This window comes from Ctenopharyngodon idella, chromosome 16 (genome assembly GCF_019924925.1).
Source record: "Ctenopharyngodon idella isolate HZGC_01 chromosome 16, HZGC01, whole genome shotgun sequence".
Classification (NCBI taxonomy): domain Eukaryota; kingdom Metazoa; phylum Chordata; class Actinopteri; order Cypriniformes; family Xenocyprididae; genus Ctenopharyngodon; species Ctenopharyngodon idella.
Window position 1 is genome coordinate 14,472,069 of NC_067235.1, and position 25,012 is coordinate 14,497,080.

Genomic DNA, 25,012 nt, shown 5'->3' on the forward strand with positions numbered 1-25,012 from the left:
GATTGGTTGATTGGAATGTTGTTCCAGGATCAACAAAGATGTTGATCAGGAACAGGTCCTGGAACATAAAATCAGGTTCTTCCTTCGTGGTACTTTAGCGACATCTTCACGTGATCTGTGGTATTGCAGCTGACTTGTATAAACAACACAAAACACTGTACATCTGTGGTCACAGCACATCTTATATATACTCTTCAGCGCCACACACTCTTGTTTCTTTTCATATTTTATTGGGTATATTTACAAACACCAACATGCATAGAGCTGATTCACAGGGAATTACAGAACTCAAGAGTTGGTACAGAACATTATGCTTTAAGTGTGCTACCAGCGATGGGCAATACCACACAGAGCTACGCAACTCATTACCACACAAAAGTACACACACGCAAGTGATAGATAGAGAGATAGATAGACAAGAGAAACAGATAAAAAGCAGATCAACTGGTATAATTAACAACAAACAATAAGTACACTATATTTATAATGCAACATAGCTGTTTCTTTCTCCAAAACATACTAATGTAATTCAAATGTCACAATTATAAATGCACAGTTATAACGAAAATAACAGCTACAAAAAAATATATAATAATGAAAAGGAAAAAAAAAAATGAATTAAAGTCATGCATCATTGCAGTTTGCCCTGTGAGGTAAGACTATATGACACTAAATATGATTTTCTACAGAACCCTTGCTTAACTCTCAACCCATAACATTTTATTTTTCTTCATTTTTAAAAAGGGACATTAAAGCTCACGCCAATTACAAAGCTAACTTCTCAAGGAGTTCTGTCTCAGATTTTTTTAAATATACCTCCTAAACTACATCCTAAAAACAGTAAATTGTCCCTGACAAACTCAGATACATAAATCCCATAGGTTAAGTTTAAATTTTAAAGGGATAGTTCACCCAAAAATGAAAATTCTGTCATCATTTACTCACCCTTAAGTTGTTCCAAACCTGTATACATTTCCTTGTTCTGCTGAAAACAAAAGATGATATTTGGAAAAACGTTTGTAACTAACCAAGTAGATCTCGCCACCAGATCTGCTTGGTTACAAACATTCTTCCAAATATCTTCCTTTGTGTACAACAGAACAAAGAAATGTAAACAGGTTTAGAACAACTTGAGGGTGATAAAATGATGACAGAATATTCATTTTTGGGTGATCTATCCCTTTAAGCTTTCATACATTATACATACAGTAATGTGAATGCTCAGTTCTTTCAGTGCTCAGTTGCTACTGTAGCCGGCTGCTTTTCTGCAACTGGATGGAATTGTCCAGAAGGTCATATGGTGTAATGGACAAAGCTGTGTTCCATGCGGACTGGCATGTTACCATGACAAGATTCATCTTTCATTTTGTCTAATATATTTTTGATTAGCAGCTCAGCTGAAAGCAGTGCCAGAGTTGTGACAAAAATGTATACAACACATGAGCATTCAGTTGTGAGAAACACAGAGGGCCATTTAATGAATAAGAATATGCAAGCTCTAATTTAAATCAACTATCCCACTACAGCCACTAAAATCCTGGCCTATACCTTTAGCATGAAGCATTTTTATCTTGAGTGAATGTGTCCGTGCTCACAAGTTGTATCAATGATTATTACCTTACATTTGCTACACACATTCATACACATTCATGCAGGCTTAGTATGTAACCCCCTGATTCAACGTATTATACTGATGCAGAATATCCATTCAAAAGATAATGCTATCGATCATACATGGTTTCCCCAGCAACAAGCCTCATAAACAGTACAGTACAGAGTATGCATAGTCACTATCAAGCTCATGGTGATACAGATCTTACCACATTAGCAATCACACTGTAAGAAAGATAAAAGAATCATCTACACACTACTACGCTAATATATTTGACCGTTACCATTGAGTTACGATAATAACAATAAGACAATAATAATGTTGGTCAAAAATGTTCAAATGTTCAAAAAAAGGATGTTTTTTCCCTTTTTTTCTAGTAAGTGAGTTAATAAAAGGGTGTATATTAGGGAATCTTCAGGCAACACCAAAATTAAATCTATTAATTGTTGGTGTACAAATTAGAAGAACAAATTATTAATATTTTGAGGAATAAAATAAATTATTTTTAATTGTCAAGCAATTAGTTTATTGACTGACTAGTCAGTAAATCCTTATTAAATAGCTTTATAATAAAAAAAAATCAAAACATTAATTGTATAATAAATTAAAGAGTAAACTTGAGTAAATCTTTGATTTATGCAGTAATGCAGCCCCAAAATAACCAAATCTCATGCCTAAGTCGTGCTTATCTTTATAAAACATTGATGGGCTAATGATATGACAAGAAATTCAAGGGGTTTTATACAAAAAAAAGCTGCATATGCATATTGGTTGTTTATTGGGGTTAAAATTATGATGAAATGCTGTTTTACGAATATACATTTTTGATAACTTTGCGCTGAGCTGTTTAAGTAAGCTTGTGAGCTTTATGGCGAACACCTAATAATAAATACAATTATTTTTTCTTAAACTTGATACTTATTCATTACCCATTTCTTGTTTATCTGTCTATCTATCTTTGTAAAATCTAAATATATATATATATTGATGATTTATACAGTAATTTATAGTGAGTTCTATATATCACAGAAAATATTCCAGACATCACAAACCAGGCAACGAGGGTCAGAGATAAACAGATAAACACGTAACACGGCTACTAATAACTACGTCTATATATGGTCTCTTTTTCCTTGTATGTTATCCCCTGATATTCTTTCACACAAACATACAGGCAGAATTAAAGATAAGTCACATGATAAGTGAAGCATAACCAATGGGAACAAGGCCCTCTTTGTGACCTTGACGACATCGAATCCAGTCATGGTCCACACCTCCCAACAGAACAAGCTCCTCCCCCTTTCTGAAGCTCAGCTCGGCTCCATTGCCTGTGTGATCACACAGAGTTCTGACCACCCTGATGAATCAGAGAACAAGACTCAGCACATTGTTGACAGTAATAGTAGTGTTGCTGTTGTTAAAGGGTTAGTTCACCCAAAAATGAAAATTCTGTCATTAATTACTCACCCTCATGTCATTCCACACCCGTAATATCATCTTCAGAACACAAATGAAGATATTTTTGATAAAATCCAATTGCTCAGGATACAAGATAATTAACACTTTCAGATGCCCAGAAAGCTACTAAAACATATTTAAAACAGTTCATGTGACTACAGTGGTTCAGCCTTAATGTTATGAAGTGACGAGAATACCTTTTTTGCCCACAAAAACAAAATAACGACTTTATTCAACAATATCTAGAGATGGGCGATTTCAAAACACTGCTTCATGAAGCTTCGAAGCTTTACAAATCTTTTGTTTTGAATCAGTGGTTCGGAGCGTGTATCAAACTGCCAAAGTCACGTGATTTCAGTAAATGAGACTTTGTTACGTGATAAGTGTTTCGAAATTTCAATAGTTCACCACTGGGGGGCGTGATTTTGGCAGTTTGATACACGCTCCGAACCACTGATTCGAAACAAAAGATTTGTAAAGCTTCGAAGCTTCATTTAGTGTTTTGAAATCGCCCATACTAGATATTGTTGAATAAAGTTGTTATTTTGTTTTTTTGGCGCACAAAAAGTATTCTCGTCGCTTCATAACATTAAGGTTGAACCACTGTAGTCACATGAACTGTTTTAAATATGTCTTTAATAGCTTTCTGGGCATCTGAAAGTGTTAATTGTCTTGCTGGCAATGGAGGCCTCAATGAGCCATCGAATTTTATGAAAAATATCTTAATTTGTGTTCCGAAGATGAATGAAGGTCTTACAGGTGTGGAACGACATGAGGGTGAGTAATTAATGACAGAAATTTAATTTTTGGGTGAACTAACCCTTTAACTAAAATCAACGATAACAACAAAACCTTTATCTATTAATTCAAATCTCAGCTCAAAACCTATTTGTTCTTCCAATTTTATCAGTCATAGTGTGTATTTGCTTCTGTGCCATCCACACAATGCTGTGTTCTTCTTTATGGATTTAAATTTGCACAATTTTATATAACTGCTATACGCAACCGCATTGGCTCTTGTTCGGGGCAGGGCAAGTGTCCATTGTCCATATGACTGACTGTACTATTGTCATGTTATTGTTCTTTATCATAAAGCATCCTTGAGCTCGGGAAAAGTGCTATATAAATTAAACATCATTATTATTATTATTATTAAAACTATTAAAAAAAATGTTTGTTTAAAATAAAATATAAATATTAGATGAGTAAAAATAAATAAAACGACTAACTGAAATAAAACTAAAACTAAAAAAAAAACCTAAAACTGCAATAAAAATAAATTATAACTATTTAGAAATATTTTTTAAAAACAAAAACTAATAAAAATGACAAAAGGACATAACAAAATAAACTAAACTATATTAACAATTTCATTAAAATTAAATCTGAAAATATAAAAATAAAAGCTTATTCAACATATTCATAAAAACTATAATAGTATATAAATTATATTAAAATAACACTGAGTAAAAGGTTCAAAAAGACAAAATAGATTGTGCTTTATGGGTCAATGACATAAAAATTGTCCAAAATAAATCAAACTTAATGACTCTAAAAATGTAATGTAAAGTAATTACATATTTTCCTTTCACCTTGAACACGAGTGTACACATTATATATTTATATACAGTATATATATATAATATATCCTATATATATTTTAAGTAAAAAGCTGCTGTTTTGAAAATAATGAAATATCATACTGTTACAATACTGTACAAGTGTTGTTTTTTTGTAATTTTAAAATTATTTTTAAGTATTTCTGAATTAATAAAATAATTACTTAAATAATATAATTAAATAATTGAATACAATTAATTAAATAATTAATTAATAAATAGAAAAAAAAAAACTAAATACCAAAAACCCTACAAAAAGCACTTAAAAAAAAAACCCCAAAGCTTTAAAAAAAAAAAAACCCTAAAAGGTTTAAACGATATTCTCATTAAATGCATAAATGTAAATATATTAAGAAGAATGTGAATAATCTAATGGAAACTTTACCTCAAGGGCTTTGGCTGATCTTTTGTTTCATTAATCTTTTCGTTTTCATCGTCTTCCTTATCTTTGCTTCTCTGGAGCTCTTTCTTCTCAGGCGGAGAACCCTGGCCAAGATTCACTATGCGAGAAAGGACGGATGCACCAGGGGAGAGCCACTGAGATGGACGTCTATGTGAGAGTAACAGCATGGAAGAGAATAAAAAGATACATCACATGAATAAACCTGACACATCTAAAAAACAAACTAAACTGACATTTAAAAAAACATCATCAAACCTGCTTATTGGTGGGTTGTTGGGGCTCTTAGAAGCTCCAAAGAGCCGTCCCAGACCCCAGGGAACAGCTGCTCCACTATCCCACAAGGAAAGATCCTCTCTTGTTTGCTGCCTGTTTTCAACTGGACTTTTTGGATTCAGTGAGAAGCCTGTCTTGAAGTCATCTGGTGAGTTAGGACCTTTAACATCCTCTGTGTTAGTGGTCAAACCAAAGTTCTGGCCTAAACGTTCCCCCAAACGCATTACTGCCCCCCATCCTTGCTGAAGAGCCTGGCCTGCCTGCTGGGAAAGGCTTCCGGCATTAAGAGGTGCCGAGATCTCATTCCCGTTAAACCATGATAATGGCGGATTGGCTTCCTCCTTGGTGATGCTTGATGACAGCGAAATTGGATTGCGATAGGCTGACACATCAAGAACATGACTTGTGAGACCTGAATTAGGGTTGGTGTCTAAACCCAAACTGCCATGGTCTTGCTCAAACACGCTTCCAAGATTATGGCCACTTCCTTGGAAAATCCCCTTGGGTGACAAGTGGAAGCTGAAGTCTTCATTTGGCGGGCTATATATCTCAGATGTGTGACTGGCTGGGGTGAGAGTTGGGGATGAGGGGTCAAGGTGGTGATGCTGAAACAGCAGGTCGAGGTTAAAGGTCAGAAGAGAGAGAGGCTGCAGTAGGAGGAGAAGCTCCTCAAAAAGAGGCTGGCAAGAAGTGAGTGACAGACGCATGAAGGAAGTGGGGCGATAATATGTCTCCAACACATCTGCAGGACAGTAAAAAAGTTATTACAGTTATTATTATAAAAAAAAAGTTAAAAATCTATTTAAACATTTAAATCTGGTCACTGGTAAAGATCTTAAATGGTACTACAGTGACCTTTCCTAAAAAAAAACAGAAATGAGTTAGTATTTTCAAACTTCCAGTTGCACTGTCAATGGGTTTTTTTATTTGGTTTTTGGTTTCGCCGCTAGAGGTCGCATATTCAAAACAATAACAAAGGCGTAGCTTGATGATGCTGTGAAGGAGCGGGGAATGATGGGAAATGTCGTCTTCACCTCCACAGCCAATGGAAGTCAGTCCAACGGGACTCACAAATCATGTTCATGGATGAGGTAATGAAATAAAGTTTTATAACCATTACGTTTGATCACATGATTTTATTTCATTCTAATGAATTAGCCGCAAGTAACGTAATGTTTAATGCTAAATTACTACTGTACATGTCACTTTTTTTTGTTAAATTAAATGGTGGAGTAACGAGGCAATGAGGAGGGACATTACACTGGTTAAAATTGTGAATTTCTCTAGATTTAAACGTTGGAAATATTTGAGATAATGTAAGTACACAAGTGGTTTTTGGATATTTTAATGCAAAAATCTTACATATTGTGCCATTAAATGCCTAAAAATAAGGTATGTGGTGAACACAAGTTCAAGATACTTTTACATTTTATTCTGTGGAACAAAATATACACTATATTGCCAAAAGTTTTGGGACATCTACCTTACATGCATATGAACTTTAATGACATCCCATCCTTAATCCGTAGGGTTTAATATGGAGTTGGCCCACCCTTTGCAGCTATAACAGCCTCAACTCTTCTGGGAAGGCTTTCCACAAGGTTTAGGAGTGTGTTTATGGTAATTTTTGACCATTCTTCTAGAAGTGCATTTGTGAGGTCAGTGATGTTGGACGAGAAGGCCTGGCTCACAGTCTCCACTCTAATTCATCCCAAAGGTGTTCTATCGGGTTGAGGTCAGGACTCTGTGCAGGCCAGTCAAGTTCCTCCACACCAAACTCACTCATCCATGTCTTTATGGACCTTGCTTTGTGCAATGGTGCGCAGTCATGTTGGGGGCCATCCCCAAACTGTTCCCACAAAGTTGGGAGCATGAAATTGTCCAAAATGTCTTGGTATGCTGAAGCATTAAGAGTTCCTTTAACTGGAACTAAGGGGCCAAGCCCAACCCCTGAAAAAACAACCCCACACCATAATCCCCCCTCACCAAACTTCACACTTGGCACAATGCAGTGAGGCAAGTACCGTTCTCATGGCAACCGCCAAACCCAGACTCGTCCATCGGATTGCCAGACAGAGAAGCGTGATTCGTCACTCCAGAGAACACGTCTCCACTGCTCTAGAGTCCAGTGGCGGCGTGCTTTACACCACTGCATTCGACGCTTTGCATTGCATTTGGTGATGTAAGGCTTGGATGCAGCTGCTCGGCCATGGAAACCCATTCCATGAAGCTCTCTACGCACTGTTCTTGAGCTAATCTGGAGGCCATACGAAGTTTGGAGGTCTGTAGCTATTGACTCTGCAGAAAGTTGGCAACTTCTGCGCACTGTGCGTCTCAGCATGCGCTGACCCCGCTCTGTGATTTTACATGGCCTACTACTTCATGGATGAGTTGCTGTTGTTCCCAATCGCTTCCACTTTGTTATAATACCACTAACAGTTGACTGTGGAATATTTAGTAGTGAGGAAATTTCACAAATGAACTTTGCACAGGTGGCAACCTATCACGGTACCATGCTTGAATTCCCTGAGCTCCTAAGAGCGACCGAATCTTTCACAAATGTTTGTAGAAGCAGTCTGAATGCCTAGGTGCCTGATTTTATACACCAGTGGCCATAGAAGTGATTGGAACACCTGAATTCAATGATTTGGAGGGGTGCCCCAATACTTTTGGCAATATAGTGTATCAGTAATACACCTGTGATTTATTTGAGCTTTTACATGTCTTGAAAAAAGCATTTGTTAAGTGGCTAAATGGGAGATACAGAGGTTCTATAGTGTTCTTTTGCTGCCACATTGTGTTTATACTCACGTTCTTAAAAACTATTCTAATTCTAAATTTTAAAGACAGTTCGAAAGAGTCGTCGGAAGTGGTGGTGACAGTGAAGTCATGTGAATGTGGTGTAGTTCGTTTATAACATAACTTTATTTTTTAAATTCTGGCGACTGTATTTAGGCCTCAAAATTCACAAAAGTTAATTTATGAAGATTATCTTGATGAACAAAACAAGTAAGAATCATAACTTTTTTTTGGTTTTCTGTGGTAATCCAAAAGCCAGTTAAAAAATCCCACTGGTTTTTTGTCGACGGTAGCAGGGTGATGCAAACTTCCTGGTTGGGCTACAATAATATCATCACTGCAGAATTCTATGAGTGCCGTTTTTACCTCATTTGCATATTGCTGTTATTACATTTTGATCAATGTGAAATGATGTTAAGAAAATAAAAATGTAATGTTTGTCTTTTTACTATCCATCATTGTAACTGATTTGTTGCTGGTCCAAGATGGTCTACTAGCTGCCATTGTTCCAAAAATTAGCTTAAGATGGATTTTCCAGCAGGGACCACTAGAAAACAACAGTAAATTTGAACACTTACCACTGCAGGACTGCAGATGTGAAAGCCAGTAATCCAGAAGCTTGACACTACATGACAGAGTTGAAGAGGAAAAGAAGGAAAATCATTGGAGAAGAAAAAGAAGAGAGAGACGATTACAATTCACATAAGTTATTTTGTCAATTAAATCATTTTAGATGGACTTAGGATGAGGAAAGTTCTGCCTTACTTGAGAAGGCCAAACAGGAAGGCGTTGAACCTGTGTCTGCTCTGCTTAAGCTGGGGAAGCCCCGCTACTTTAGTCTGGAGGTTGTGCAAAGCCTGCGTGCTCGGACCTGAAAGAGCACCATAAAAGCACCATAAATGAAGAGAGACATTGAAGTTGCAATTAAGCAAATCATTGATTATTTTAAAACGCTAGGAAGGGCAACATAATGAATGTATACCATGCTGTATGATTTATTTGCTAAAGCTACAGAAAATATGAGACAATGAATATGAGCAACAAAAAACATTGAGGGAGAGAATCGAGGAATATTTAAAGATTGGAAGTATGACAGAGATGCATGAGTCAATACTGCGGGGATTCACGGTGCCAGAAAAGAAGAGAATAAAACAAGTTGGATCATGAGAGGTAGAAGAGGAGAGAGAGAGGCAGAATATAACATGAGATATTTAATGAAGGTAATTGTCTAGTAATCCAGGTCAAAATGTCTTGTACCTGGTTTGGTGGAGGCCTGAACCAATCCCCAGGGTGAATTAGGCCTTCTGCCTGCAATGAGGTCACTCTGGTGGGGCTTGAGTCCATCACAGAGAAGGTTGCGCAGGGCTGGGCAAAGGCACTGCAGTACCAGACGACCCAGAGAGGGATTTACACTGCTGTCTCCAGAAAGAGTCTGTCAACAGAGGTCAAGAAAAGGGCAATGGAGGATAGGCAGATAAAAGAAAGGGAGAGAGACAAGCAGAGAAAAAAATAAAAATGTGCAAAGCAATGGGAAAAAAAAGATAGGATATATAAAGTATTTAAAAATGAATAAAAAAGGGTAGAGAGAGGGAGCAAAAAATAGGAGAAAGAGGTGAAAGGGTGCATGAGGTTAGTGTGCAAATAAGTTATTTGCAAAGCTCATGTTTATGGACTTTGATGTACCTTATTTACTGAGTAAAACTGGAGAAAGAAAAACGAAGAGATAAGCCAAGTGCATGGAAGTGGCATGAAGAGAGGGGAAAAAACAGGTAGGGATTTACTAATTTTAGTTCAAAGGTTCTTATTCCTGTGGGAAACTAAAGTGGGGTTAATGATGCCAAGTTTGAAAATGAAAGTTAGCACAAAACTGACCTTCTGTACAACTGTCCTGGACGAACTGAACTGAGCCAAAATGGCCTCCACTGCCACACTGACTGAATTGACAAGAGCTGGCAAAAACACATAAAATTAAATAAATTTATTTATTTATTTATTTTTTAATTGAAAAATAAAGATAAATATGAACAAACTCTTTTTTATAATCATGATATAATCATATACAATACTATATTACTTTTCTTTTCTTGCAGGCATGCAGAAGACAGCCCTTCAGCACTCAGTGAGGTCCTCACATCATCTCCCATCCAGGCCTTGTTCTTCTGCTCAGAGCCGGCAAATGAGAAGCTGCGAACAGCTATTAGGAGGGAAAGACAGCAGGGTGGGGTTAGAAACTCGATTAACAGAAGATAATGTATTACAGTTGATCTTGAGTCATCCAGTGCAGTACATGACAGCAGTTCGTGAGGAACATGTATAGATCTCATACAAATATTCATGAATAAATTATAAAAGATATTTATTCATTTGAGACATATTTGGATCTGATTTGACATATATGGGTTTGTCACATGCATTACCATAAGGTAAGTGAAAAACAAAACATGCAGAGCAGCATAAAAAAAAGAAACATCAATCCCTTAAAAATAAACAAAAAGATAATTGTAAAAAAAAATTACATTAAATTAAAAACAAAACACAAATATAAACACAAAAAGCAAATGTTAAATGAAAGCAAGTATATTAATATATAAAAAGCTACATTATGTAACTTTTTTAGTTTGAAACAAAATTTTAATAATGAGCGAGTACATCATAAATCTATCTTCCAAACCATATTTTTGCCTTGGCCTGTAATAATTTATATTTTAGAGATTTTGAGGGAAACTGCATACGTCCAGCATTAATTCTGTGCATGTTTACGTCATAACTATAAAGGAAAGAAGGTCAGGCTTCTACTATAGGTAATGGAAGGTGCATAAACAGTGTTTAATCTCTAAACCAGTTCCTACTTTGGTCTATTTGTCTTATAGCCTACTAGCCGAGTTATAATAGTTTCCACTATAGTTTCAGTCTGATGGCCTTAAATCATCAGATTCATCCACATAGAATAGTAAAGCCAAAGTACAACTCTCATAATTACCAAAACAATCTTCCTCCACCATTAAATTGTGATTCAACTGCTGGAAAGTCAAAAGTTACATAGTGTAGCTTTAATTTACAGAATTTATAATACTAAATTCCAAGTGAACAAAAAAAGGAACACAGCTGAACAGTAAAAAATAACATGAAATCATCACTTTCAGAAAGAAGTTCTGATGTCATCATGCAATGAACAACCACATATTTCACACTGCCACAGACACTGACAGTGCTACAGTATCCACAGGATATGAATGAGACACAGACAAACAGACAGTGCTTTACAATCAAAGGAACTGGAAAAGAAGTGGAGAAAAGTGAGAGAAATGAGAATGCACTGATTTCTTACTCGAAGTGAGTGGTGGTGGACTCTGAGAGTGAAGTATGGGGACCGATGGCTCCCGCAGAGGGGCTTGAACAGGGGGAGTGTACAGATAAGGGTAGTAGAGGGGTGCAGCAAGGGCAGGAAGGGTGTGACTGCGAGGGAACAGGGGTGAGCAGAGACGGGCAACATCTGTGCCTGGAACTGGAGGCCCGGACCTGTAGGGAGGTGAGATCGCTCCTACGGGGGACAGCCGTGGTGGGGCGCCTTTATGCAAGGGGCAGTTTTTGGGGTGGTAAAGGTAGTAGGCAGGGAAAGATACAAGCTGCTGTTTGTTCTGCATTGTGTTTTCATTGCTGTCATAAAACGGGTTGATCGGTGGTTTTGAGTTATCAATGTTGTCTGAGTTCAAATCAAACAGCGAGTCGGCATCTTTATAACTGTTTTTGTTCGCATAGCTCTGATTTTTGAGGTTTCGCATAGTAATGTAAGCCTGCATGTCAATATTTTTGTATGGTGTTATGTCGCCCTCAGTGAGTGTGTTAATGTTAGTTGGTGGTTCAGGGTCAGTGAACAGCTTCAGGGTATTTCTTGTGTATCTGGCATCACTGTGGAGTGAATCATCATTTCTGATTGAATCTACTTCATTGTTATACACAGAACAAAAGTTGGTTTTTGTGCCGTCAGGATCATGCCCACAGATGTATAAAGAATCTAGAAAGCTGTCAGCATGATTACAGCGGTGGTACAGAGAATTCATGTTACCACTGAGGTCATTGTCTTGTTTACAGAACAAAAACGCATTGTTTTCTGTCCCTGAACAGTACAGGGAGTCGGTATAGTCATTTTTCCTGCAATCAAAAGTGGAATTTATGCACAACGGGTTTGAGATGTTTATTGAACCCTCACAGCTGGCCTCGGCATGATTCCTGTTAGTGTCAGTGTGGTAAAACTGGGAGGCTTGTGACAGGGGATCAGAGTGCAGATAATAAGGTGAGGTCAAGGAAAGGGACAGGGGAGGTGAGGACACTTTAACAGAAGCATTATGGGTATGGTGGTGAAGAATAATGAAAGTATAACAATGGAGAAGATTCAGAATCGAAAGGATGGGCAGAATGGTAAAACAGCAAACAGTAAAGAAAGAGGAAGAAAAAGAGAGAATGGGAAAATGTTAGTGTCATTTTAAAGAAGAGAGAATGCACTTATGTAAATATGATGAAACAGATGATAGAGAACTCCTTTAAACATTTAATATGCTAAAGAGCAAACATTAGAACACAGCACAACACGCCACAGTGTATGGGAAAAGTATGTACATTATTCACTGTCCGAAGAAAATTTGGATCATAATAATACATTTTATTTGGATAGCACATTTTTTGAAATGCAACTCAGTGTTTCACTAAAGTGAAATAATTTCAGAGAACATAAAAAGAGAAAAACTATTTTAGCCTAAATAAACAAGACAAGATGGAAAATATGCATTAATTGAAAACGAAGTAAACTCAACAATTTCCACAGAAATGTATAAAAAAAAAGTTCTCAATGCATAAAAATTTTGGGTACATTTACACGGCAATGATGTACTAAAACGTTTTTTCTTTGTACAGATGACAACGTCATCAAAATGATCCCCATTTACACGGATCCAAGAAAACGACTAAAAACGCTGTATTATTCATTCAGGCCAGTAGTTGGCAATGTCACTTTGTAAAGAAAGACTATTGCCTGCGCACATACGCATGCCTACAGACTGAACACGTAATACGCATGTGTATGCTGTCACCGTTTTCACATATTTGTCTTTTTGTAGTTTACATAAAGACGATAATGGTATCGTTTTCAAAATCTTGCACTTTGAAATCTGTTTTTAAAAGTTTGCAATTTCAGGCCCCCAAAATGCCGTTGTAGTTTAAATTAACAACCAAAATGCATAAAAAGTTTTCAGTTTTTAGTTGAAAATGGTGTCGTGTAAATGGCCCCTTAATCTAATACACAAATTCCTTCTTATAACTGCACAAAGTACTGAGTGCCACACCCTTATATCTTTTCTTTGCCTTTTTTTAGCTACTAAAACATCCTCTTCAAAAAAAAAAAAACCCTACAATTTTCTGTTGCAGTATATTGTGTGCAAAGCCTAACAGCACTATATCTGATCCTTCAACATCTGACCGTGTGCAGGAAAGCATGCGCTCTCTATCTAGGAGCTTCACTAGGATCACATTTCACCTGCAATGGCAACTCTGAATTTAAAGGCAAGCTACAAGACTTGAATGTTTCAGGATATGCTCTTTTAGATGCACAATACTGACAATTATTTTCTGATTCCTATCAGTAGATTGCATGTTGCATTTCAATGTTATGTTGTTTAAGTGTTGAAAAACTGAATCATTTTGAACCTCAGTCAAAAAGTGTACATTGTTCATCATACAGTACATTCAATATATCTAGAGTGTTATGATTTACTCACATAAAAACCATTTTCCTTTACCTTAACATGTGGCGATATCTCTCTCTCAAATGAATTCAGTTTGACTCAGTATTTCCTGTTTCCCTGTTGCTGTACTGTGATTGGTGTAAAGGCCTGAGTCACACCTTTCCTACACTTAAAGGCATAAGGTCATTTTCTTGTGCTATGTGACAAAGCCAAAAATATGAGTGATAAAGGGTGTAAAGTTTCACAGCAATTTACTAACACAAAATGATAACAGACACACAACTTGAAGAACTAAACACCAAAGTGTTAAATTCATAAATACTAATATCCATGAAAAAGATGAATAGCACAAATATTGCCAAAACATGGGTTAGCATAGTTGTATGATGTGATAACCTTGTAAACAAAAATGAGGGCTCCCTCAAATGTATTTGCTACTCAATTTACAGGCACATTAGAGGCCATTTAAATCTGATGTCAAAAGTAAAGTAACCTGATCCAAGCAAATTTGCCTTTTCCATTTGTCAGATAAACAGTGCAGAAAGGAGCACAGCAAAAAAGCAAATGGAAAATTGAAAATAATGAGAAGCGAGAACAACAAGCATAGGAGTATCAAATTAATAAAAAGAGACAGCGAAGCATGTTAGAAAGATGACAAAGCAGGGTTGAGGACACAGGCTGAAAGGTTAGGGATGTGCATCATGACTATAGTATGAGACAATATTTGTAATGGTAATATCATTTTAAGGGAAATGGCAATTCATTTGACTTCAACTAAAATAGAAACACTGACTGAAAAATAGGAAGGCTGACTGAGGAAAGTATGACAGAATGTGTGGCACAGCAAGGAAAGAGAGAATGACAGAAAACGGGAATTAGCCTGCTGAGAGGATGAATAATTAAAAGGCTTTGTGACATCATGAGAAACAACAGAGAATTAAGCTTGCTGCATTCTGAGATTCCCTCCAGTCTTGCTCTGCTGATTCATCTACCCATCTGCCTGTGTGACTCTTATCTTGGCTCACCACGTTGTCTTGGCTCACCATTGTTCTTTTACTTTCTCTTTGAAATTCCACTGAATTTGAACTGTTTTATGATGTTGATGAACCCTCTAAGACAAAACTGGTCAGAGAAAACAGAAATATTCATGAAATGCAACTTTACCTGTTGTCCTGGATTCCAAAGTCCATGCTCCATCTGCCATTCCCCTAACTTCCACTTCATCTTCGACTTCCATCTTTTTGGTGTGAGCAGCTTTATCTCTTTCATCACAAATAGTCCTAAGGCTGCCTTCGCTTACTGAACAGCTAATTTGTTGGGACACTTTGGGTTCTGCAGGGCAATCATCTTGTATATTCAGTCGGCACATTTCCCTAAAGAGGGACAATGAGGCAGGAGTGGGTGGCGGCTGAAGAAAAGAGGCTTGTGCTTGGGAAGTATATTCCCAGCCATCCCCATCATTCTTCTCTCTTCTCCATTTGAGGTTGTACAGGAAATCAGGGTCTGGGGTGATGACAGTTGGATCAGGTTCTGGTTGAACAGGAGCTGGAGTGGAGCTCTGTTTGCTTCTGTTGCGTAATTCTTTAAAGGTTGTGACTTTTAAGCCTGAAGTTGAGCCTTTTTGCAACGTGCCATCATTGGACAATTTTCGCATCTCAAGAGGTGGAGACTCTGTTTCTGGGGTGAAGGCTATCAGCCAGTCAAATCTATCTGGGCGAGATGCATTGGCAGGTAGAGTACATGGCTTAAGAGGGGGAAGTTCAGGAGGTTTGGACACAATTGGTGGACAAGGGGGCAGTGGTCGTGGAGGTGGTGGAGGAGGGGTGTCTGAAATCATAGAAGTATAATCAAAACTCCCAAAGCTAACATTCGGGATTTTTGTATTGCTAAGATCAGTGCTGTAATATGAGTTGGGAGATAGACTAACATTGGATCCAAAACCACAACCGCAGCTATGATTGCAGTTTCCACCATTTCTCTTACGTCGTCTTGCCATTTCTGTGAAGGATGTCGTCCTGTTTGCTTCTTTCTGTTTGTCTTTAGAAGCGTCCTTTTCACTGAGAGTATCTAATTCCTCTACACCTGTAGGCCTGTCTTTCCCAAATCTGGTTCCTTCACTCAATCTGGAATGCAACCCCTTATCTACACCATCTTCCTTGTGTGTTCTGTTTACACTGATATCTCCAATCTGAGAGACATCAGACATCGGCTGTTGCTCATTTTCCAGGACTACATCTACACAGACACCCAACTCGGGACTAAGTTTAAGCAATTCAGCTTGGGTGAGGCCAGCTAGTGCAAGCAACTTTCTGATTTCCACATCCAGAGCATGAAAAGATGGAGGGGGTGGGAGCGATGGTGGAGGTGGAATAGCTGGAGGCGAGGACACTGCAGGTGGAGGTGGCAATGGAGGAGGTCTGGACGTTGGTGGTGGAAGGGACAGAGGAGTCTTTTCTCTTTCAAGCTCAGCAAGCCTTAGAGCCTCTAGACGGGCTTTATGACGTCTTCTTGGGGGAGGGATGGGTGGGGTGGGGGAAGTGAGAGTAGGTCTGTCTGTATTTAGGGAGAAGTAGGGCACAGGCTGTGATGGAGGAGGAGGAAGGGCAGGAGGTTTTAAGGCTGGGGGTGAGGATGACAATGCAGGCAAGGTAGGAGCAGGGACTCTTGTAGAGAAAGGAGTAGTGTCGTCAGTGGATGAGACTGAGAAGGTATGTTCACTGATGTTCTCATAAGTGTGTGATTCTAGGTGAGCACTCACATGCCTTATTGGAGGCTTTGGGGGCCGGGGAGGAGGATCCAACGGCGATGAAACAAGTGAATCAGAGGCAGGGGTTTCATCAACGTCAGAAGGAGCTGTCAGATCTACCCCTGCATCAGAAAATTCCTGGGAGTCACTTGATTTGTTGCGTTTATACAAATTCCATGGAATATCAATGTTGCCCATTTCATCCAAAACTCCAGTGATATCCTCATTGTCAAAGTCTAACCTTTCCTCCTGAAGTTTCACAAGATATGCCAACTTCACCTCTTTGTTGACCCTCTGAAGCTTTTGCTGGTGATCCAATCTATCTCTGACAATCAGCTCACCATTCAGTTCCCAATGTGCCAGCCTAACAATGCGGTAGAACAGATCCATTTTGCCCAACTCTTCTATGGAGTCTAAAAAATGGAGGAGATCCACTTTGATACATTTTTCTTCTTCTGATACCTTGCTCTCTGTGTAGTCAGAAGAAGGAGAGCAAGGGGCAGAGGGATACCCTTCATCAGAAGAGCAAGGCGATCTTGCAGAAAGGTTGGGATCCATTGGTAAGACATTGGACTGAAAGGTAGGGCAATTGGAGACCAAAGTACGAGAAGATGGACAGCTTTCAGTGGCCTCTTGGTCCTGTGATGACAATGAAAACGTATCAGGGCAGTCACACTCCAGATCTGAGCAGCTGCTAATGGATGTGGTAGAAGATGAGGTAGAAGATGTGAGGGAAAAATCTAGCATGGATTCTGGGCAATTGCAGGAAGAAGGGACAAGAGTATCATCATCGTCATCGTCATCATCTTCATCATCTTCACCATCACAATTGCCGTTGCCATTCACATCAACACTGTCATTTACATTTACACTGCAGACATCATTTTTGAGGTCACCACCCTCTTTTTCATCCACATTGCCATTTTCTTCCTCTCTCTCCTTTACTGGGATGGCATGAGGTTGCTTTACTTCTGGCTCACACTCGTCTTCTTTGATGTCTTCTTTTGGAACAGCCAATTCCTTCTGAGAAGGTGGCGGCGGCGGTAGCTTCATTTGTTGCCTGATGTTTACAGTATTATTGTTGTTATGGTTGTGATTAAAAAGGCTGTTGCTATCCTGAGGAGAATGGCCATCACAACACAGACAAGGTAGGCTGGGCTCATTGCAGTTTGGATCCACTGCTGGGGCCAGGTTTGATACAGTGTGTCCACTTTTTGGTTTTGAGATTGCTGGTATTGCATGAGCACCATTCTTCTGTGGCCGCACCAGTTTGGACTGAACCACTGGGGCTCGTGCACCTTGACCAGGGCCTTTTAACCTGGAAGACTCAGGTGGTCCCCGAGTGCCACGACGAGGGGATGAAGACGCTGTATTCATATTTTTGTCATCCCTCTTAATACCTTGGCTTGGTTTTGCCTCTGTGCGTCTATTGTCAAACCTGCGGGAACGCGGGGGCACAGAGGGACGAGAGGAGGGGTGCATGGTGAGATATGAGTTTTTATGTCCTGATTTAATGTTTGCCTAAGGAGTTCGTAAACATATGGGGTCACATCTTGAATTTAGTTAGTACCTGAAATATCAAAAAAGACAGATTCTGTTTTAGAAACAAAAAAGCAAAAAAAACAACAAAAAAAAACAACAACAACAAAAAAAACACCTTGCTTGAGAGGTGGGACAAATATTCTTCATAATGTAGCATAATTTGGTAAATTTAATAGGTAAAGTACTTCTCTTTCCTGGACTAATATTGAACATCATTATTTTTTCCAGTTTCTCAGCGCATAAAAATATATACTGAAATGCAAGTACCTACTGTACACATCACCTTTTTTTTTTTTTTTTTACAATTGCTGGCATTCTCAATACTAATATTCAATTTTGTCTAACAAATAATACATAATTGTAATCGTATTCACATAATAGGCCTATATACTTATCTATGTGCGTGTGTGTGTGTGTGTTTGTATCATTTCATATACTGTAGGCCTATTATATCAATATTATAGCATCTTTTTTATAGTCTTTTACTGCATTCTCCCAAGCCATGGCCTCAGAAAAAAAAAATGTTTTTACTCTTGCAATTCTTACATTAGTGAATAATAATCTAAATATATGCTCATGCCTAGAGAGAACATAACATTATCATACATAAAGGAAGGTAATGAACGTGCTGTCGCAAAATGTAGACTTAACATATCCAGAAATCTCTTTATTCTATACAATATCAGTGCCTTTTCTCTGCGGGAGCCATGTGGAGCAGAAAATCATAGCAATGACTAACGCTGTTTTAGCTCTTCATAAAACACCGTGGGCAATGCACTGCTCGCGCCCAATGTCCTTGGATACAGAGGATGTAAATCTAGGCCTAGCGAGCGGTTTAGTAAATAAACTCATGATAAATACACATATAAGCATCACGTACTCTAATACACCATTGTGTATAATTTAATGTTGGTGGCTAATATATTAATTATTTAAAGAGCGGTTTAAAATAATATCTTACAAGATGTGATGACATACGAGTTGTGTTGACACCTCCTCCGCAGACTTTAATGGTACAGTATCAATACAGTAGACTAAAATTTCACATTAATAACGTATCGGCTTACGATATAGCTTCCAAGTGTTTCCTTACAAGCAAAAAAATCTGAAAAGAATCAGAAAATTCGGCAATAAAACAAAACGCTTCAAATGTAGCATACAATGTAATACAAACAAAAAACTAATTTACCCAATTTCCAGAAGGATATAATGGATGCGTTCTTCTTGATCTCGATCTCTATTCCATTGCACAAGCCATGACTCTGAAATTATTATATGCCGTTATTCTCTTTCCTCCTGTCTATCGCTCCGTCATCTAACCCTCCCCTCCTCTCTCTCATCCCATCCTCGAGACCACACCCCTCAGCAGCATCTTCGTCTGCTCGGAGTGCTGCGCACGCGGCTCGAGACTTCTCTTGCACACTCATTCAAACACCTCACACAGAGAAATGCACAGTAAAAGAATGTTGATCAGATTTGTTTATTAAAAGCACATTGCTGTCTTTCTGTAATTCAAATTTACAACAATAATGGGGATTTATGATCACTGACCAAACACTTGAGACAGACATTCTGGTAGTCTATAAATGTGCAGTACAACCGTTAATGTGACAGGTTTCACAAAAACAAACCAACCAACAAACAAACAAGGGTTGAATTCTGAATGAAACTGATATTTTCTCTTGGGTATTTCTTTGTTTATTTAAAGGATTAGTTTCCTTTCAAATGAAAATTAGCCCAAGCTTTACTCACCCTCAAGCTATCCTAGGTGTATGACTTCTTCTTTCTGATGAACACAATCGGAGAAATATTAATAAATATCCTGACGCATCCGAGCTTTATAAGGGCAGTAATCAAAGTCCATCGACATCCATCCATCATAAACTTATTCCACACTGCTCCGGGGGGTTAATAGAGGGCTTCTGAAGCGAAGCGATGCATTTTTGTAAAAAAAAAAAAAAAAAAAATCCATATTTTACAAGTTATGAAGTAAAATACCAAGCTTCCGCCAGACTGCCTTCCGTATTCAACTTACGAAGAAAGTGTAAAACTTTCACAGTTCAAAACGCTTAAGCTACGTCCTACGCCTTCCCTATTCTACTTACGGGGAAAAAAAAAAAAAAAAAAAAAATTAACTGACACGACACCAGTTCTTTTTTTTTTTTTTTTTTTCGTATTTAAATACAAAAGCCGGTCTGGCAGAAGCTAGATATTTTATTTTATAACTTGTTAAATATGAATATTTATTACACAAATGCATCGCTTCACTTCAGAAGACCTTTATTAACCCCCCGGAGCCGTGTGGAATGTGTTTATGATGGACGGATGTGGATGGAAGCACTTTCTTCAGCTCATACTTGTTGATCCCGCTCACTGCCATCATAAAGCCCGGATGCGTCAAGATATTTACTAATATTTCTCTGATTGTGTTCATCAGAAAGAAGAAAGTCATATATACCTAGGATGGCTTGACGGTGGGTAAAGCTTGGGGTAACTTTCATTTGAAAGTGAACTAATCCTTTAACTTATTAAATATCAAATTAAAAGTTTCAAGGAATATGTGCATCTATCCACTGGAACTGCACCTTATCAGCAGTTTGTTGGTTTTTATACTAAGAATATTTTCTTTTATAACTATTTACTTATTTTTCTCTATACATTTTTCCCTTCCTTCTTTACTCTTTCTAGTTCATCCAAAGATGTTGAAAATATATGGTTTATACATATGTACCTCAATTTAAACACTGACAGATGTTGTGAGTTGTCTATGTGTACAATGCCTGACCTCTGAATCAGCCGATTGCATTTTTGCTGTAAGAATAAAAAGGGGAAAAACAAATAATGATGACACATAACTAGACTTTTTTTTTTAATGTATATAAATTCTTGACAATATATTTAAAGTGCTGTTAAAATCTACTGTTTTCATATTTACTCAAAATACTAAAATCCCTCACTGCATATTTATTTGACCCAAGTCAGTGTGCCTAAAATTACTCAACTCCTTTGTCAAGTCCCTCCAATTCTCTGAACCACACCTCATTTGTTTCTCTTATATATTTTCTTGGCAAAATTAAGAAAAACAGCATGAGGCAGATTCTTGGCATGAAGCTGGATGAGTTTTTGAAGGCGGTGATAGCTCTCCTCCTCATGTTGATAGTATCGAACAGGCATTTCCAGAGTATCATACAAAGCCTTGACCCTTTCAACACTTTCAGCATCACTACGCCCATAGCATGCCTGAGAGAAAGAATACAAGTTTAAGTCGGAAAATTGTTAATGTGTTATATTTTTGCATTCATCATATTTGTTTGTCTTTCAGCTGTCCCACACTTTCTCACCTCTAGTTCTGCCCTTTGTTGAGGTGTCATGATGCCCAGTGCGGTCACCACCAGCCAGCTGCATTTGTTGTCCTGTATATCTGTGCCGATCTTTCCAGTTACTGCAGGATCACCATAGCAATCCAGGTAGTCATCCTGTCAATGACAAACATGTTATGAATGCTTCGAGATATTGCAACCTGATCTGATACCATTGAGGATACTAGGCTTCAAAAGTGTTGCTTTATACTAATACCTGTATCTGAAAGAACTCTCCCATCTCAAGTAAAATTGTTTTGGCATTGTTGTGTTCAGTCTCATTCTCAATCCCTGCCTGTAATCAATAAAAAAAATTATAATCTTTTCATAAAATATACACAAAACACATGTATGAAAAACTCACCATGTACATGGCTGCAGCCACAGGGAGATAAAAAGAGTAGAATGCGGTCTTGTATTTTACAATGGCTCTGTACCTGAGGCAAATACATTGTAAATCAGTCAATAGCAAATAATAAGCTATAAATATACAAAAAGCATTTAAATGGTCTGTGCCATAAATGTTAAAAGTCCAGCTCCATTAACACCCTCATTTTCTCACCTCTCCATAGTAAAGCGATCAAGGTCGATTTTGTGTGGAGGTGCAGTCATCAGATCTAGAGCTTGACCCAGCTCTGTCTGGAAAGAGGTCTTGAAGAAAAAAGATTGAGTTTTAAAGGGATAGTTCACCCAAAAATGAAAATTCTGTCATCACTGATTACCATAGTATTTTCTTGCCTACTATGGTAGTCATTGGGGGCCAAGATCTGCTTGATTACAAACATTCTTTCCAAATATCTTCCTTTGTGTACAGCAGAACAAAGAAATTTAGACAGGTTTGGAACAACTTGAGGGGGGAGTAAATGATGACAGAATTTTCATTTTGGGGTAAACTATCCCTTTAAGACAGCACACAAGTCTTTATCTATTAAACAATACCAAGCTAATGTGATAGAAACAGTTTTGTGTACCTTTGTATAAACAGTTAAAATATGTGTAAATGTGGTATAGTAGACTAATGAAGCTTTTGGGTGTGTTACCTCAGTAAAAAGCTCAAGCAGATGGACATAGTAGTGCTGTCCTCTGCAATGTCTGCGAAGAAGGCGGTAGATCGCCCCCTCCAGGAGGAAAGCGTCATTAATGGCATCCAGACCAATACCTTCCTGACAAATTCAAAAAGAGCACAATTAGCATAGATTTTAAATACTCCATTCAACTTATATACACTACTGTTATACTTACAAATATAATACTTGTTCCTCTAAAACAACTAATATACATTAAAATAATTTTGAATTGTCAATCCCACGATCTGTACACATTTCAAAAACTTTTCAGACACAAGAATACTGATTTTTATTGTTATTAAAGGTATAGTCCACCCCAAAATTAAAATGATCTTCTTTTGTGTTCCACAGAAGAAATAAAAAAATCATGCAGGCTTGGAATGATGACAGAATTTTTTGGATGGACCGGTAATAATAAAAATAATCAATATTCTTGTGTGTGGAAAAAAATTAAATAGGTACAATGTGGAATTGAGGATTTGCAGAGTTCAATCATTTCATTATTATTATCAATGATCCACATATCTAAGCTTAATGTCAAGAAGGACAAAATGTTACATGGTAGAAAATCATTGTATTTTCATAATGTGTAATGGGAGGACTAGAAAAACAAAAAAGATTCCTCTTTAATGGATAAAAACTGGTTTACTATAATTATATCGGGTCAGTTTATACACATTTGTTTATCAATATACACTCCTTATAATGCAATTTTACAGCACCATCAGCATAAATCTTAAACAAGCATAAATTAGTTACCTTCTTATACCAACAGGGTTGACCCCTTCTTGTCACGGATGCATCCATGATGTCATCAGCCACCAAGAAAAATGCCTGAAGCTGTAAAGAAATCAAAATGTTCTGCTGTGCACTATTTTATTTATTTGTTTGTTTGTATCACAATTAATAGTATCAATTGCACACACCAGTTCAATGCACCATCCAACCAAAAGGGCTCTGTGAACTTCATCAGGTGGCAGTTCAGAGGGAGAGACCAACTCCCGTAAAGAACCAATCACAGACAATCCCCGGTTTCTCTTGCCTCCAGGGGCATTGTACCGAAGCACCTAGAGAAAAATGACACATTTCACAATACAAAGGAAAAGGCAAAACTGACAATACAATAAATTCAATGTAGAGTTGATTAAGAATTTTCAGAAATGTTAAGATCTGTTTCAGATCTGTTCTGCAGTTTTGAAATGCTGCAAATGCTTTGTGTGCCAGTCTCTGTGTGTCTCAACTCTAGCATAATTTGTTCTGTATGTCTATGTACTGACACCATGACATTAACATTTGGTTGCTGATGTCACATGGTATACTTCTTAAAATACATTTCACATTAAATAACCAGTGCAGCCCGTCATCTTCTAGTCTTTACCCATGTTTCTTCAGTACTGGTTGTGAGAGTTTACTCTACCTCTCTGAGTCTGTTAAGGGCATCAGTGAGAACTGGATCAGTGAAATCCTGCTCAGTAAGTTCAGACACCAGCTTTTCAAACGCCCCATCAAAGAGCTGAGCATCAGACAACATCTTTCCTTTCTGCTGGACACCGTTACAGCACCTGCTGTCACCCTGACATGGAGCACACAAATACAGTGCAATGGCATAGACATGAATACAAAAATAGGCAAACATTTGACAATATGATTACTGTATCACTTGGAAATATTGAAATAATATCTTGTCCTAAACTGAAAATTCATACATACATACACACACACACACACATAAAAACAGTTTAACATCGCAGCTTGTTCATGCATTAGGTTTAATCTGCAGTCTGATTTTGCATGCTTGCTTTTGTGTAACATTGCCAAATGAATTATATCAAATTAGGGAATAAAGGCAAGAAAATTACTTAGCACGATGAACATAACATAAGCAATGTTAACTCTCAGATGTAAACATTATCGCATAAACTTTGCTAGCTTCGCTAAGAACATTACTCGCATAGCCTAGCCTAGTATTTAAGATTAAATGATTCATTGTACACTTTTATCATATAAGAGGTTTACTTTTATCTTACCATTGGGAATCTGTCCTCGCTCAGACTGACACACACATATCTGTGTGCTTTTATTTCACCTGCCGTATGAAAAGTCAAGACGGCCCTTTAGACCGAAGGCGTCCCACATATTGTAGTTTTTCTGTACATTTGTTTCGGTCTGACGTCCCTATTTTTAAACTTCAAGTACCGAAATGCTTTGCGCATGATCTGTTGGGGCGTGTACGCAAAAGCTCATATGACATCACGAACATCCATTGGCTGAAGTGATCGAACGAGGATGGGCTCTAGAGAAATTAGCCAATGAGAAGAGACTATCCACGACGCAAAGGGTGGAGTGAATGCAGGTGAGCCTATCAGATTTGGCAAACTATCTCGTAGCATAATATA

The 25,012-nt window shown here is 37.8% G+C and overlaps 2 protein-coding genes across 9 annotated transcripts; both read right to left on the reverse strand.

Moving 5' to 3' along the window:
* Positions 1–208: 208 nt before the first annotated feature.
* Positions 209–19,533, reverse strand: rusc1 (RUN and SH3 domain containing 1). Of its 7 annotated transcripts, none has more exons than XM_051866467.1 (12): positions 19,380–19,533; positions 15,067–18,218; positions 11,493–12,494; positions 10,239–10,358; positions 10,037–10,113; positions 9,848–9,865; positions 9,422–9,596; positions 8,930–9,035; positions 8,743–8,789; positions 5,348–6,107; positions 5,075–5,239; positions 209–2,969 (listed from the first exon to the last, which is right to left on the reverse strand). In XM_051866467.1, the coding sequence occupies exons 2-12, from the start codon at positions 18,128–18,130 to the stop codon at positions 2,804–2,806; spliced, it is 5,700 nt and encodes a 1,899-aa protein (XP_051722427.1). In that variant the 5' UTR covers positions 18,131–18,218; positions 19,380–19,533; the 3' UTR covers positions 209–2,803. The 7 variants fall into 7 exon arrangements, with proteins under 7 accessions (XP_051722427.1, XP_051722428.1, XP_051722429.1 ...); XM_051866468.1 differs by lacking the exon at positions 19,380–19,533 and adding an exon at positions 19,152–19,169; XM_051866469.1 differs by lacking the exon at positions 9,848–9,865.
* Positions 19,534–19,651: 118 nt separating this feature from the next.
* Positions 19,652–24,804, reverse strand: fdps (farnesyl diphosphate synthase (farnesyl pyrophosphate synthetase, dimethylallyltranstransferase, geranyltranstransferase)). Of its 2 annotated transcripts, XM_051866479.1 has the most exons (11): positions 24,644–24,804; positions 24,034–24,189; positions 23,543–23,683; positions 23,376–23,456; positions 22,590–22,712; positions 22,112–22,200; positions 21,914–21,986; positions 21,767–21,844; positions 21,532–21,666; positions 21,193–21,430; positions 19,652–21,001 (listed from the first exon to the last, which is right to left on the reverse strand). In XM_051866479.1, exons 1-10 carry the CDS (start codon positions 24,644–24,646, stop codon positions 21,230–21,232), a joined length of 1,080 nt encoding a protein of 359 aa, XP_051722439.1. In that variant the 5' UTR covers positions 24,647–24,804; the 3' UTR covers positions 19,652–21,001; positions 21,193–21,229. The 2 variants fall into 2 exon arrangements, with proteins under 2 accessions (XP_051722439.1, XP_051722438.1); XM_051866478.1 differs by having other exon boundaries at positions 19,652–21,430.
* Positions 24,805–25,012: the final 208 nt, after the last annotated feature.

What these genes read in the sequence shown, in the direction of transcription:
- fdps (XM_051866479.1), bottom strand. An exon ending in TTGGATGGTGCATTGAACTG is followed by an intron (nt 23,457 to 23,542) that starts GTGTGTGCAATT and finishes ATTTCTTTACAG; the next exon opens with CTTCAGGCATTTTTCTTGGT. An exon ending in TGCTTGAGCTTTTTACTGAG is followed by an intron (nt 22,201 to 22,589) that starts GTAACACACCCA and finishes TTTTTCTTCAAG; the next exon opens with ACCTCTTTCCAGACAGAGCT.
- rusc1 (XM_051866467.1), bottom strand. Translation starts at nt 18,130, where the DNA reads ATGCACCCCTCCTCTCGTCCCTCTGTGCCCCCGCGTTCCCGCAGGTTT. An exon ending in TTTGGAATCCAGGACAACAG is followed by an intron (nt 12,495 to 15,066) that starts GTAAAGTTGCAT and finishes CTTCTGTTAAAG; the next exon opens with TGTCCTCACCTCCCCTGTCC. An exon ending in TCCACCACCACTCACTTCGA is followed by an intron (nt 10,359 to 11,492) that starts GTAAGAAATCAG and finishes CCCTCCTAATAG; the next exon opens with CTGTTCGCAGCTTCTCATTT.